At 32.4% G+C, this 14,095-nt stretch overlaps 1 protein-coding gene across 1 annotated transcript; it reads right to left on the reverse strand.

Annotated features, from left to right (window-relative positions):
* Nucleotides 1–7,806: 7,806 nt before the first annotated feature.
* LOC145614849 (uncharacterized) lies at nucleotides 7,807–12,052 on the reverse strand. The gene is made up of 9 exons (XM_081669910.1): nucleotides 11,941–12,052; nucleotides 11,551–11,763; nucleotides 11,174–11,395; nucleotides 10,948–11,087; nucleotides 10,280–10,576; nucleotides 9,807–10,097; nucleotides 9,370–9,633; nucleotides 8,960–9,232; nucleotides 7,807–8,822 (listed from the first exon to the last, which is right to left on the reverse strand). Exons 3-9 carry the CDS (start codon nucleotides 11,335–11,337, stop codon nucleotides 8,026–8,028), a joined length of 2,226 nt encoding a protein of 741 aa, XP_081526036.1. The 5' UTR covers nucleotides 11,338–11,395; nucleotides 11,551–11,763; nucleotides 11,941–12,052; the 3' UTR covers nucleotides 7,807–8,025.
* Between the last annotated feature and the right edge of the window lie 2,043 nt (nucleotides 12,053–14,095).

Consider the following 14,095-nt stretch of genomic DNA (forward strand, 5'->3'; position numbering starts at 1 on the left):
TTTTTTTTTTTCTAACAAATTCAGAGTAAATGAGTAAATCAGCAGAATCAATAGTCTCAATACCAAGGGTCTATTCTCGTTCACTGAATTGAACTGAACGGAGCTGAAATGAATATTTTATAAGTAAAAGAAAACTGAACTGAGCTGAACTAAACTGAACTGAACTAAACGTATGAGAACAGTCCCTAAAAACAATGTTATTTTCAACTTATTTTAAACACTTATAGTATTACTTATTCCATAATAAATTCAGATTATATCAGACCATACCAGAAACATTCAGATCAACACTTTTAAGTACTTCATCGGTTTTTTTTTTATTTGCATCCCTTTCCTTTTTGGGGTGTTTTTTTTAATGCATAACTTCTATATTTGGTAACTTTATACTATATTTTATCATTTTTCTCTCTTACTTTAAACTCTACTCAATTTATTTTATCATTTCTCTCTCTTTTATGGTCCCCACTAAAATAATAAAAATATATATCTTGTCTCACATATTTTCTCTTTCATGGTCTCCATCTTACTTTTACTATAATAATTTATTCACCCACTCACAATATTATATTACTCTCCTGAAACTTTGTGCAATCCAAAGTGATGCAAATAAAAAAAAAAAAAAAAAACGGAGGGAGCATCATTTACATATCGTTAATTACGTATTGCAAAAAATTATGAAAATTGAAAATTACATATTTGAAAAGTTCATAATGAGATGAATCTAACAAGATCCATATTTATAATGTTTTTCTTTATAGATTAGTATTAAAATGTGGTCAAAATTTTGTCAAATTATTAAATCAAATCAGACTAGATAATAAAAATCTGGATCAAACCAAATCAGACCTTATGTAAATCAGACCAGATTTTCTTGTTTATACTGAAGAGAACAAGTTCTAAGGGGTCATTTGGTTCAACATATTGGAATGAATTAAGAACTCATACTATTTCTTTTTGGGTGTTTAAAGAGCCACAAGGGCGGCTGCCGGCCGGGCAGGGGTGAAAATTCATAGTTTCATCTCTAACCACTTGAGCTAATTTATGGTTGTATGGATTAAGAACCCCATACCATGATAACTTATTTAGGTCCTGTTCTTTTGACCTTCTTGGCAGGGCAAAGCAGAGCAGGAGTCAGTAGGGCAGAGCAAAGCAGGAGTCAGTAGAGCAAAGTAGATTAAATTTCAGCAGAGTAGAGCAGATTTCAGGATAGCAGAGCAGAGCCGAGCCGAGCAAAGCAGATTTCAACATTATTATTAATACTATTATTAATGTTATTAATATTAATGTTGTTGTTACTTCTACTACTACTACTACTACTATTACTCCCTCCGTTTCCGAACGATAGTCACTTTTGCTATTTTTGGTGACCCAAAATGTTAGTCACATTTGCTTTTTTCAAGTACCATTAATATTTTTTTTTTACCAAAATTCTCTCTCATTTGCAAAAATATTCGTGCAAATTTAACTTTCCAATGTAAATTTTACTTTTCCATGTACTTTAATTACTTTCTCTCTCTACTTTTTTCCATACCCAATGTAAATTTACTTTTTCAATGTACTTTTTGCTACTTCTTATTTATGTTTATTAAATCCCGTGATTTTTTTACCAAAAGTGACTATCAATTAGGGACGGAGGGAGTATTACTATTATTATCTGCATATACGATTTAGATGAATGAAAAACATAAATATATGTGTACCATATTTAATATATATTAATAGTAGAAAGATAAAAGACAACGATTTACTTATATTTATTTCAAAAAAAAATTTAAAATAAAATGATTTAATGAGTAATAATGATTTTACTTATAAATTTGTCTTAATCATATATTTTTAACCCTAAATAATAATAATATACAAAGTACTACTTGAAAACAACCTCTTTTTATTTTAATTCTTAGGGCCTGTTCACATTTACTTAATTTCAGTTCAGTTCAGTTCAGCTCCAATCAGTTCAGTTCAGTTCAGTTCAGTTCCAATCAGTTCAGTTCAGTTCAGTTCAGCTCTTAATTTCCCTCTCACATAAAATATTCATTTCAGTTCAGTTCAGTTCCAATCAGTTCAGTTCAGTTCAGTTCAGTTCAGCTCCAATCAGTTCAGTTCAAATCAGTTCAGCTCAGTTCAGTAAATATGAACAGGCCCTTAAAATGCATGGAAATAATTTGAAAAATAATTTTACTCAAAGAATTAACAATCAATACCCACATAAAATGTTTCTACACATTGTGATTCTAATATCAAATGTTTATAAAAGAAATTGTTATTAATTGTTATTATTATTATTTTTTTTAAAGAATTTTTATAATTATTAGAAATTATTAATTAATAATATTATTAAACATTAATTCTTAATAGTTTGAATTATTAAAAATTTTTATTAATAATTATTATTATGATTAATAAATATTAATTCTTATTAATATTAATAATTATTAATAATTATTTTTAATATTAATAGTTATTATAATTATTCAAAATAATAAATTATTATCATCAATACACTATTAATTTTAATATTGAATATTAATTATTATTGTTGTTATTATTAATTATAATTCGGACATAGAGCACAGCAGAGCAGAGCCGAGCCGAGCCGAGCAGAGCAGAGCAGAGCAGATTTCTTTTGAGCAGAGCATATTTGATTTAAGCAGAGCAGAGCAGAGCAAGGCTCAGCAGAACAAAGCAAAGCAGAGTAGAGCAGCTCCAAAGAACGTGGCCTTAGGGCCTGTTCACATTTACTTAATTTCAGTTCGGTTCAGTTCAGCTCTAATCAGTTCAGTTCAGTTCCAATCAGTTCAGTTCAGTTCAGCTCTCAATTTCCCTCTCATAGTCTCACATAAAATATTCATTTCAGCTCAATTCAGTTCAGTTCAGTTCCAATCAGTTCAGCTCAGTTCAGTTCAGTTCAGTTCAGCTCAGTTCAGTAAATGTGAACAGACCCTTAGTGTGAAATTAAAATGGATTTGTAGGTCATTGGCGTATTCGGTAAGGGTTTAGTGGGTTCAACTAAACCAGTACTGGATTATGGGAAAATTTGTTATTTGAAAAAAAAAACATAAATCTAAATTAAATACAAATGCAACTACCAATACTTTGTTGCAAAATTTATCAAAAATCCACAACAAAATGGGAACTATAATGCTACGTTAGTGTTTTTTTACTTGCTCCACTTTCTTGTTGCAACCGTATTTTAAAACTTGCTCCATTTCTTTTTTTTGGAAATTTTTAGCAATAATTTACTACGGATTATTTGTTTTTGTTTTTTTTTTCCCACTTACAGTCTTCTGAAATCATATTTTAATATTTTTCATATCCTCTTCACTCCCCAATCCCAACTTATATTCACTTTTGCTTTTTCGGATTTTTTTATTCTTAACCAAACCCAATTTCTATTATAAGTACTACTCCCTCCGTTTTTCTAATTTTTTTTTTATTTGCATTATTTTGGTTTGCACAAAGTTTTAGGAGAGTAATATAATATTGTGAGTGGGTGAATAAATCTAATATATATAAATAAAGTAGGCATTTTTCGGGAGCATTTGGCGCGCCACATAAGAAAAGGTATTATTTTGTCCAATGAAAAATTAAATTAATAATTTATTTTAGAATTAAAAAAATTACTCGCCACCTAAGCAAAAGTGACGAATAAGATTTAAGAATTTTGACACATAGGTAAAAACAACGAATAGAGAATAATTAAAATTTAATTAAATTCTAAAAAAATCAATAATTATCTTCTCTTAAAAAAAATTTAAAAAAAATAATTATCTATATGGATGTAAATTTTTTATCACAAATATTTTTAATCTCTCCCTAGCAAATATTATAAAAGTTTAATTTTAATAATGTACTCATCGAGACGAATAAAACTAAATCTCATATGACTAATTTTCCATAATTTTTAATAGTTAAACGATTATAAATGAGACTAACATTTAAAACAGAATGAGTATATTAAATAAACGCATAGGCAAAGGACTAAGACGAATAAAACTAAATCTCATATAACTAATTTCCCATAAATAGTTAAACGATTATAAATGAGACTACCATTTTAAACAGAACGAGTATATTAAATAAACACATATGCAAAAGACTTATTTTGATCAATATAAAAAAAACCAGATATGTCATTTATTTTATGAATTAAAAATTTAAATTGTCATGTAACCAAAATTAGTAAATAAGTGCTTGTTTGGCATCATTTTTGGTTTTCAGTTTCATGTTTTTTTTAAAACTAAAAACCAAAAACAGGAAACAAGAAAAAGGTGTTTCCACTTTTTTGTTGTCAGTTTTCAAAACTATCATGATTTTTATAAGTCTAAATAATTATTAATTCATTATGTGACACATATAATATACTTTTAAAAAACAAAAAACCAAAAAACGGAAAACTACAGTGATGCCAAACGAACCCTAAGGTTTGAGATTTTAAATTCAAGCGCCACATAAAATAAATAAAAACAACAAAAGATAACTTTGATGTTAAAATTAAAAAATTATCTTATGATATTAGAAATTTTATCCATATATTTAATGAATGATCTTCATAAATATACAAAATTTTAAATTAATAAAATAATTTATTAGAACCGTGCATCGCACGGGCTTACATCTAGTTATTATAGTAAAGTAAGATGGGGACCATGAAAGAGAAAGTATGTGAGAGAGGATAGATATTTTATTATTTTAGTGGGACCATGGAAGAGATAGATATGATAAAATAAGTTAAGTGGGGTTTGAAGTAAACGAGAGAAATGATAAAATATAGTATAAAGTTACCAAAAATAGAAGTGATGCATTTAAAAAAAAAACACCCAAAAAAAAAGTGACGCAAATAAAAAAAACGGAAGGAGTACTTTCTACTACTCATCCTAAACCTCCGTGTCCCGAAAAACAGAGCAAGTATTAAGATACAGAGGGAGTACGAAATACAAAAATTTGCATAACCTCCGTGTACTACCAGATGCTTTGTTACAATAGCTAATTAGCAATCAATCAATGGCACCAAAAGTGACAGTGTGACACAAAGTAACCAAGGTACATACAGAGTATTCAATTATTCATAGTCCAAAGAATGAAAAAATCCAAAGGAAATAATAGCAGAAGAAAACAAATAAGGAGAAACCTAATACATTATAGTTACAAATTAATGAAAGAACCGTTAAATACATAAGAATTAAATTACAATGAAGATCATATGTTACAACAATACACGAGTTCAAGCAACTCAAAATAAAATATAAAAAAAATAAAAAAAAATATGGTATATGTAATTCAGGAAAACCAAGTAATTTACAACAAACTCGAAGATCAAAACCAGACATGGTGGCCAACACCTCAATCCATCGCCATGAATGTGCACAACAGACATGGGCAACATCTGTCAAACCAGACGCACAAAGGACTTGGGGAAGTCCTACACAGGAGGACATCAAACACTAGTACTAGTGTTAGAAGCACATTTTCACAAACTAATAATCATCCTGAAACAGGAAGACACATAAGTCAAAAGTTCTGAATAAACAGAATGAAAGCAATGAAAAATAACATAAAATGAAAAAATACTAAGAAGAATAAAAAGTGAGAATTGGTAGATTAAAAGAAGAGATAGATAAATTCGAGATTTACATGTAAAAAAATTGGACTGATTTATTTGAGGGATAATAGGCAGACATGGGAGGAACCTATGTTAGGGTTTCGTAACCTATGTTAGGGTTTCGTATAGATTCTCTTTCAAAGTTTCTTTCACTAGAAACTTCATAAGTTGGAAACACGCTATATCTTGACTTTAACAGTATACCATGGCCTAGTGTACTCACAGCAGCAATGGAGTGCATTATAGTTTAACTTGCAATAATATGATATAGCTTAGAAACAGATTTATGTAATGCTCAAGAAGATGCAATTCCATAACTTCATCAGTAGTTCTGTGGTTTGTATCTACTAATTTCAGTTAGCGCTTGCAACCATATGTTTATTATTGTTTATTTGTTCATACATGTTTGGGTTCATAGGTATTGTTCAAACTTTTATAAACAAGTTTTTAGTTGTTCAGACTTTTGTAAACATGTATGGATTCATAGGGTATTTGTTCAGACTATTATAAATAAATAAAAGGCATGTATACAAAACTAATTCCACTGTTTGGCCAGGAAATACTTCAAAGGACAAAGCAAGTTAACTGAAATCTGCAATGCCAGTGATAGAGATGGTGAAGATAGGGGTGGATCTTGGTCTAGCCGGCAGCCCCAGTCCCCCCTAAGTTTTTCTGAGTTGTTGGTTATAAGTAGTACTCCGTAATGTAGTATGATGTCTAGTGGGAGTTAACCGCCCTTAACTAGTCAAAAAAAAAAAAAAAAAAAAAAGAAATAGGAAGAGAAAGTAATTCCTGTTTATACTTGGACAGGAGAGATTAAATTAATAGAGAAGTGAGGACAAGGGAGCAATTGAGATGGTACGAATGGGATGGATGTCACTTGCTCTATAATCTTCCTTTTAATAAAAAACAGAACTAACCATAATATACTGAATAACGAGATTAGAGTACTACCGATACCACCTAGCGTAAGGAGTGCTCTCTTCTTCTTCCCTCAGATGTCCAACCGACTCTATACTTAAGTGAGATTTTGAGACGAGCTTTCCTTAGCGGCAACATATATACGTGCTGGGGGTTTCATATCCATATGGATTCTGACTGGCTGCTACGAGATCCGAGACAAGAGATTTATCTTTGGGGAAACTTTGAAGAGTTGGAAATGGCTAGAGATGCTTAAGGACACGGTTCAGGAAGTCATTTAGCTGGTAGTGGTACTTAAGTCATGCAGACTTTTCCCTTCAACGGTAAGGGAATGTTCGATCACATAACACCCCCGTGGTCGCTCTCCACTTAAGCCACCATGTCTTAATCAATGTCATCATTCTTCTAGATGATCGACCCAAGATATTTAAAACATTCACTCATGGTCAAGTCCTTTCCATTTGAACTCACCACCTCATTGTTTGTCCCCCTGTACCAAAGCGGCATACCAAATATTCAGTCTTACTCCGAATTAGCTTAAACCCTCTAGATTCCAACATTTGCCTCCATTGCTCCAACTTGGCATTAACCCCATCTTTACTTTCATCCACCAAAACGATATCATCCACAAACAACATACAGGTCATACACCATGGGACTTTATCTTGAATTGGTCTACTTACTTCAAGCAGAACCATTGTAAAAATGAGTTACGAATATAATTCTCAATATCAATATTAATTGTATATTTGAAATACATTAACCTTCTTTTACACACGATTTTTGTGGCTTGGAATTTCAGATTTCTTTTCACATTGATTCATTTTTCATAATCGATCAGAAATTATAAACAAATTTGCTGTCATAATAACTATTGTACAGAATTAGTTTGCTCCAAAATCTGAGCTGTTTATGTGTTTACACTGTCGGAGGTGTTGTAGTATCAACGAGAAAATTTTGACAGCAAAAATGAGTAAGAGAATTACCAATGTCTCAGAGTTAGACTACTTGTTGATCAGTATAGCATTCAACATATAATGCATAGTTAGAAATCCCAACCAAATATACATACAATGAAGATGTAGACAAGAAACGAATACCAGATTGACTACCAAGACATAACATTAAAAAACCAGTAAGCGTCTAGCACATGAAACAAGTCTATTGTTAGAGATTCGAACCACAGTTGCTGCAATACTGATTCTGATATCTGATTACAAGTACCATGTGTGTAAGAAAGGAGATAGGATTGCAGAATGTACAGGAGTACAATATGATTACTGAAGGTTGGTTTACTTAAAAGTTATAAAATAACTGTCACAAGATAGTGCAAAAGTTTGAAGATTCAAAGACATACTGACTTCAGGATTAGCCTTTACAACAGCAGACAGAATATACATTCATGTTAATATCGTGAAAACATGTATATGTTTGTGACTATTGTGAGAAATAGTTGGTTGTTAACAAAATGTACCTACCTACGGACCTACCTACCTGGGTTTTTAAAGTAGTAAATCCACCAAGGACTTATCATGGAAGGTTCTAAAGATCGAAGTAATGTACTGCAAGGCAGAATCTAACCTCTCTTCGTATTCCTTCAGTGGCTCCAATTCTGCCTCCAGTGACTTGATTTCCGGTAGCAGGTTTGCCTCCATGGTTCTTTTCGAACTCAGCATCTCTTCTCTATGCTGAATATCTTTTTTGATATGAGCCAGTTCACTCCTAAGAGTAGGGTACTGACTAACATAAGAAGCAAGCTTCTCAAGATAGTTACATCGCTTGCAGAGCCATTTCACATTGATCCCTACAGCTTCACCAAGTTGCAGCACACTTCTTAGGTGGTTCACATGATGGGAGCGTAGGCCACTTAAGCGGACTGATTCAAGGTCCTGAACAGCTTTGCATATGTTCTCCAATGGAACCTTGGGATCAATTTTGCAATTTAAAGCAATATCTCCATGCTTTTCAAGAATTTTTGTAAGAATAAGGGCCAAGTCAGATTTGATGTTGTAGCGGCCAACTTGTGTGCCAACACAATTTGAGCTGATGTCATAGTAATTACCTGCCATTTCTAAAACGGAGGCTGGCATTGTCATAAAACTTGACTCTCTAAAGTTTTCAGACCCACTTTTGGGAGATTCTTCACCATCAAAATCCAAAATTACAATAGGAGCAACAGATGGAGGGATAAATGCTTCGGGCTTTTCTTTTTCAAGATCAACAATAACGGGAGTCGCACCTAAACCTTTCTCAAGAGGTATCTCATGCTGATCTTCTAGGGGAGGAAATCGTGGTAGACCTGAAAACAGGGTAAATAAGGTGTACAAAGGAGATAAAATATCTAATACAGGAGCAGGAGGGTGTGCTAAAAGTATAGAACAGTTGAAAATGATTTTATAAAAACAAAAAATATTTGTAATTATCCTTTTCACATACCATCATCAGCTGGGGAATTAATTTCATGAAAAACTTTTTCGCCAACAGTACATTGATGATCAGCTAAGGGTTCATCTTTAGAGCAAGGATTGCTTTGTCCATTGCTTGAAGGATTGGCCTCTTTTACCTCAAAATCTTCTTGATCACCAACCAAAGGGACTAAAAAGGCTTTATTCATGGGATTAGAGGCTAGATAGACATTGTTGTCTTGTGCTTGAAGCTGTGAGGATTCCAAAAGTTCATTCGGAAGCAATGCACCATGCAGCTTAATACCTAAACATTCACAAGATATAAAATTTAAAGAGAAGGCCTATATTCCTTAGTATTATAATAATTAACAATGAAGGAAGTATATCACTCAAAATGAATAATATTGATGAAAAGCAACTTTAATTTGGCATACTTTATACCATCTTCACAGTTCAGCTGCTCTGCCTCAGCTGATTTTCCTTCAACGATTCTGCTCTCCCTGACTGTTGCAGACCAATTAGATTCCTGCTGCTGGGAATTGAAACCTTTGATTGGCTTAACTGAAATGGTCTCCTCACCACAGTCTTTTGAGTCAAAAGGGTTTCCAAGACTAGAGCGAGAAACATCACATATATTCAAGGTCTCGTTACTTTGTGATCTTTCTTTTGTAAGTGCGGTCAAAGGAGGAACAAGCTCTTTTGGATCTTCACCAATGAAACAAACAGGAAAAAAAAAAACAAACAAAAACAAAAAACAAAAAATGAGAAAACTAATCAACTCATTTTTACAAACTAGAGCATATGATAACCAAAAATTTGTTATATAAACAAGAAGCATTTAAGTGAATTGAGTATGACCAATGATGGAAAAGATATACCTTGGCCAGCTGACCTATCATCTACTTTAGAGGATTTCAGTTTTATAATGTTCTCTGAAGAATCAATCATATCATTCGGCAGACTTGCGCTCACTTGTTTCCCTGAAGTAATGACAGAGGAGTCAATAACAGTTGTGGTTTTAGGTATCTTTATCTTAACTCGAGGTAGACATTCTACTTGATGAGGGGCTTCTACAATTGGGCAGATTTCAGCTAGGCTTTGTTTGTTGGATGTCTGAAATAGCATAGTGGCTTTCTGGTCATTGCCTGATAACACTTTCCTTTCTTTGCCTGTGTTAGCGCCCACATATATAAAGGTCAAACATGTAACCACAAAATCTAGTTGTACCTCATTGAAAGTGAATCTAGTAGTTTTGATGTTGATTTCAAATCAAGTTAAATTGGGCAAAAGGTAAGAGTGTAAGACACATCATACTTCTTTGCACCTCCTCACTTAAAGAGCAGTATCTTACCTCTTTTACTCCTAGCTCTCTTGGATTCAGGCCTTAATGGTGGTATGCATTCGCGCCTTAGATGAGACCTTATTTTACTAGTCTTCTTGAGTGTTTTCCACTGCTTGGATATAGCACCAGTTTTAGTTAATAAAGAGGTACTAAGACTGGCTGTTTTTTCTTCTGGGCAGCCCACTGCTCTTACACCCTTGCCGGTCCCACTTTTAACAGCACTTGGCTTGTAGCATTTAGATGGACTTTCTTGTTGAAATTCTTTAACTTTAAATGTCCCCCAAAGATAATATTTTCCTTGAATTTCTGAACAAAATCAACTGTCAATATCATTAAGTATAATCTATCAATATCAATGGAAGTAAAGGATATAATTTCCAATCAACCCTTCAATTGCATCCATCATATGGAAGAAAATTTATAAAGTAATCCCTTCGTTTCTTTTGTTCATGTTTCACTATTTGCTAAGTTTTCAAACCACACATCTAAGCTAAAAAAATCATTAAAACATATTATAAAAATTATAAAATTTTGATTTTTGGGAACTACACATCGAGACAAATCAAACTAGCATAAATTAAACTTGCAATAGAACATTTGCATTCGAAAAAAGAACACCAAAAAGAAACGGAAGGAGTATTAAGTTTCAAATTATGAAGTATAAAGTTGTAAATTACTGCGTTTCTCTGGAGCCGATATCTGAAAGGAAGTAAAAACCAACAACTCTAAGTTCTTAATCTTGGCTGTCATGGCTAGGTCATTTGATTTCATGTACTCCATCAAAACGTTGTAATCAGCCTCAGTCCTGTCACAAAAGCTTAACAAAAAAAGAGATGTTATTTTCCAACTCTTTAATTACTCAAATTTATAGACAACAAATGAAAAACTTATTAAAAGTGATACCTCAAAAATTCAGGAAAGATGTAAAGTCCAATATTACAGTCAGCAGCCCCCAATTCATCAAAATCCTTAGGCCAAACCTCGCACCTCTTTTTCATGCTGAAAAAAATAGAGGGTGGCATTGATCGCACAATATTGACAGCTTTTGAATATGAAGTCTTTGGCATAAAGGCCTCGAGCCCTTTCAAACTTACATATAAACTTCCAACGGTATTGAAAAGTCCCCTATCAAGAAGCAAACAAACCATGTGCATGATGAAGGAGGCCGGGGAAAAAAAAAAAAAAGAGAGAGAGAGAGAAAAGCAAACTAAATTGTGTGCCTCCCAATCAAAACATGACAAAATGTAGGAAGAACACATGAGATATGTTAAACACCACACCTCCAAATTGGCCCTACTACCGGGATCGCACTAGCATCAGGCAGAGTAAAATCTAAAATTTTCAATGGACCACTACCAGCAAATTCGACGTTTTCATCTTGTTTATCCCCAAATTTTATCACTTTTGCCAGTAATTCATCTGTTGATGGGCATGAATCGCATTTCCAACTGAAATCTTCACTAATATCATCAGCTGATAACCCAAGACAATATCTGAAAATAAAAAAAACATAGTTAATTTTATACAGTCCTGATCCTGATTGCCAGAGAAATCAACAGAATTAACCAAGTTTTCTAGCCATTATCTGACTTTCTGCAGAAATCAAATAATCAAACTTCACGCATTCACTACTGAAGAATTCCTTGAATAAGAATGATTGTCCAACTTACATGTGCTCAACTGTGTCCCAACATTCGGTACAATAAATTAAATATCTGGAGAACTCTTTCACTCCACATCCACATGTTTGACAGATTTTTTCCTACAGGAAAAAGAAACAGCATTATCTATCAAATACATGAATGACTTGTTTAGTTAGAGACTTTGTGCATAACAAACTAATAAAGGGAGCTTTCGAGGAAAATCTTAATTCCGACCATGCTAACAAACTGAGTCTACTAAGAAGAGTATGTATATAAGGATGATGGGATGCATTGCAGTTTACACGTATTATGAAAACTATCTAGTTACGGACCATGATTTTTGTGGTATAATTTATTAATTAGCATAAGTTTAAATTGAATGATATTTAAAGTCTTTAAAAGTATGCAAACATGCAGAATCAAAGTCATAATTTGATAAGTTGGCATGTGGTTTAAGCAGCATGTGATTAAACTCTTAAAGCATCAATTTCCCACATTAAGCAGAACACCAACACAACGGAATTGAGTTGCACGATTTGTTATCATAACTCGCATTCCTTTTGTTGTTTCATAAAATTAATTTATAGTCACTACACTTGCAAAAACTACTTTTTCAATTAACATATAGCTACAAACAAGAAAATTTATAAATTATACCAAAGAGCAATCCACTAATCCAGCAATGTCAAACAAATTTGAAGGGTAATTCAGGGGTATCTGACATCATACTTTTAGATTATAGAGGGTAATTTGAGGGTGACGACCCACATTATATTGGTAGATGATCAGGGTAATTCAAGGGTGACGACCCACATATATTTCTAGGTAATTTGGGTAATTCGAGTGTGACAATCCACATTGTACATCTAGATTATACGGGGTTTACTACTAATCTAAGAATGTAAGCTGGCATACATCCTCTATGTTTTAAAAAGAAAAGAGGCCCCCCAAGATTCTCCAATAACATAAATTATGAAACCAACATTGACTATAACCATTTTGTGTAAAGCAAGAACTAGTTGCATTTCCAAACACACTACAATTGGTGTTCAGTCTTATGATAATTCTTACAGAAACAACCAGTTGGATCAAAAACAATCCTGCAACTTTCGAATACTAAGCTTTATCTTGCAGGCTAGCATACATATTAACCAGATAGCTCGAGGGCGGCTCAGATTATGCTTCTAACTTTTAAGTGTTTAGAGTTATTAAGGACAAGATCATCATCATGAAAAATTAATTTGAAAAAAAAAAACCTTCATTTAAGAAGGTAAGCGCGCAGTTTTACCCTTATATCTTACAAAGTAAAAGGTCCAAAATCAAAAATTACGAAGGCAAGATTTTCTTAAACAAGGAAAATGACATGTTAAAAAACCATCATACATTATGTTCATCTCTGGTTTATATTCCTTTTTCACAAAGATAATACTCCGGCAACTTAATACGGAGTAATATATTTAATGCTTATATTCAGCCCTTTGGGTTGCGTATATCAAAACCGTCTAACAATAATCCAGGTAAAGCAATAAACAAATTTCTAAGTCCAAAATACACTAAAATTTGTTGTTCATTCTTACCGTACTTCTTATAAATAACCAGTTGAGCAAGCAAATAATTCTCTTAGAAAAATACTGCAATTACCAATTTGTCACTCAAGGATTCATTAAACAACTAAAAACTCCAATTCTAAAACAAAAAGTAACAACAAACCCATAAAAGCAGAAACCCCATTTCATGAAAAACTAAAAAATTATCCCAAAAAGGAAACCCACAACTTAAGAGACTTACACGTTCCAAATATAGTAAAAAAAATTATAGTATATTGTTAATTAATGTAATTAAAATAAATAAAAAAAAAAAAAAATAAATAAAAAAAAAAAAAAAAACAATTTTACAGAAAGAAGCAAAAATGACGACATAACATGCAAAAAGGAAGATCAAGGAGAGATTAATTGAGGATATGATCACAGAAAAGATGATAGAACAACTTTCAATGTTCGACTTTATTAAAATAGGCAATTTTTATTAACAGGAAAAAAAAAAAAAAAAAAAAAAAAAAAAAAGACTCACCATTTTTGCGAAAACGCAGAGGAATTAATCTAGAGATGAAAAGCCGAATTTAGGGTTTTCATGGTGTAAATACAAAAATTCGCCAATTTTGCCGCTTCTCAAATTGGATTCC

This window comes from Chenopodium album, chromosome 25 (assembly GCF_948465745.1).
Source record: "Chenopodium album chromosome 25, dcCheAlbu1.1, whole genome shotgun sequence".
NCBI classification, from domain to species: Eukaryota; Viridiplantae; Streptophyta; class Magnoliopsida; order Caryophyllales; family Amaranthaceae; genus Chenopodium; species Chenopodium album.

Coding starts and splice junctions, on each gene's coding strand:
- LOC145614849 (XM_081669910.1), bottom strand. CDS start 11,337: ATGCCAAAGACTTCATATTCAAAAGCTGTCAATATTGTGCGATCAATG. Junction 10,577..10,947: donor ATCGGCTCCAGAGAAACGCA/GTAATTTACAAC, acceptor GATTTTGTTCAG/AAATTCAAGGAAAATATTAT. Junction 9,233..9,369: donor GCAGCTGAACTGTGAAGATG/GTATAAAGTATG, acceptor GTGAATGTTTAG/GTATTAAGCTGCATGGTGCA.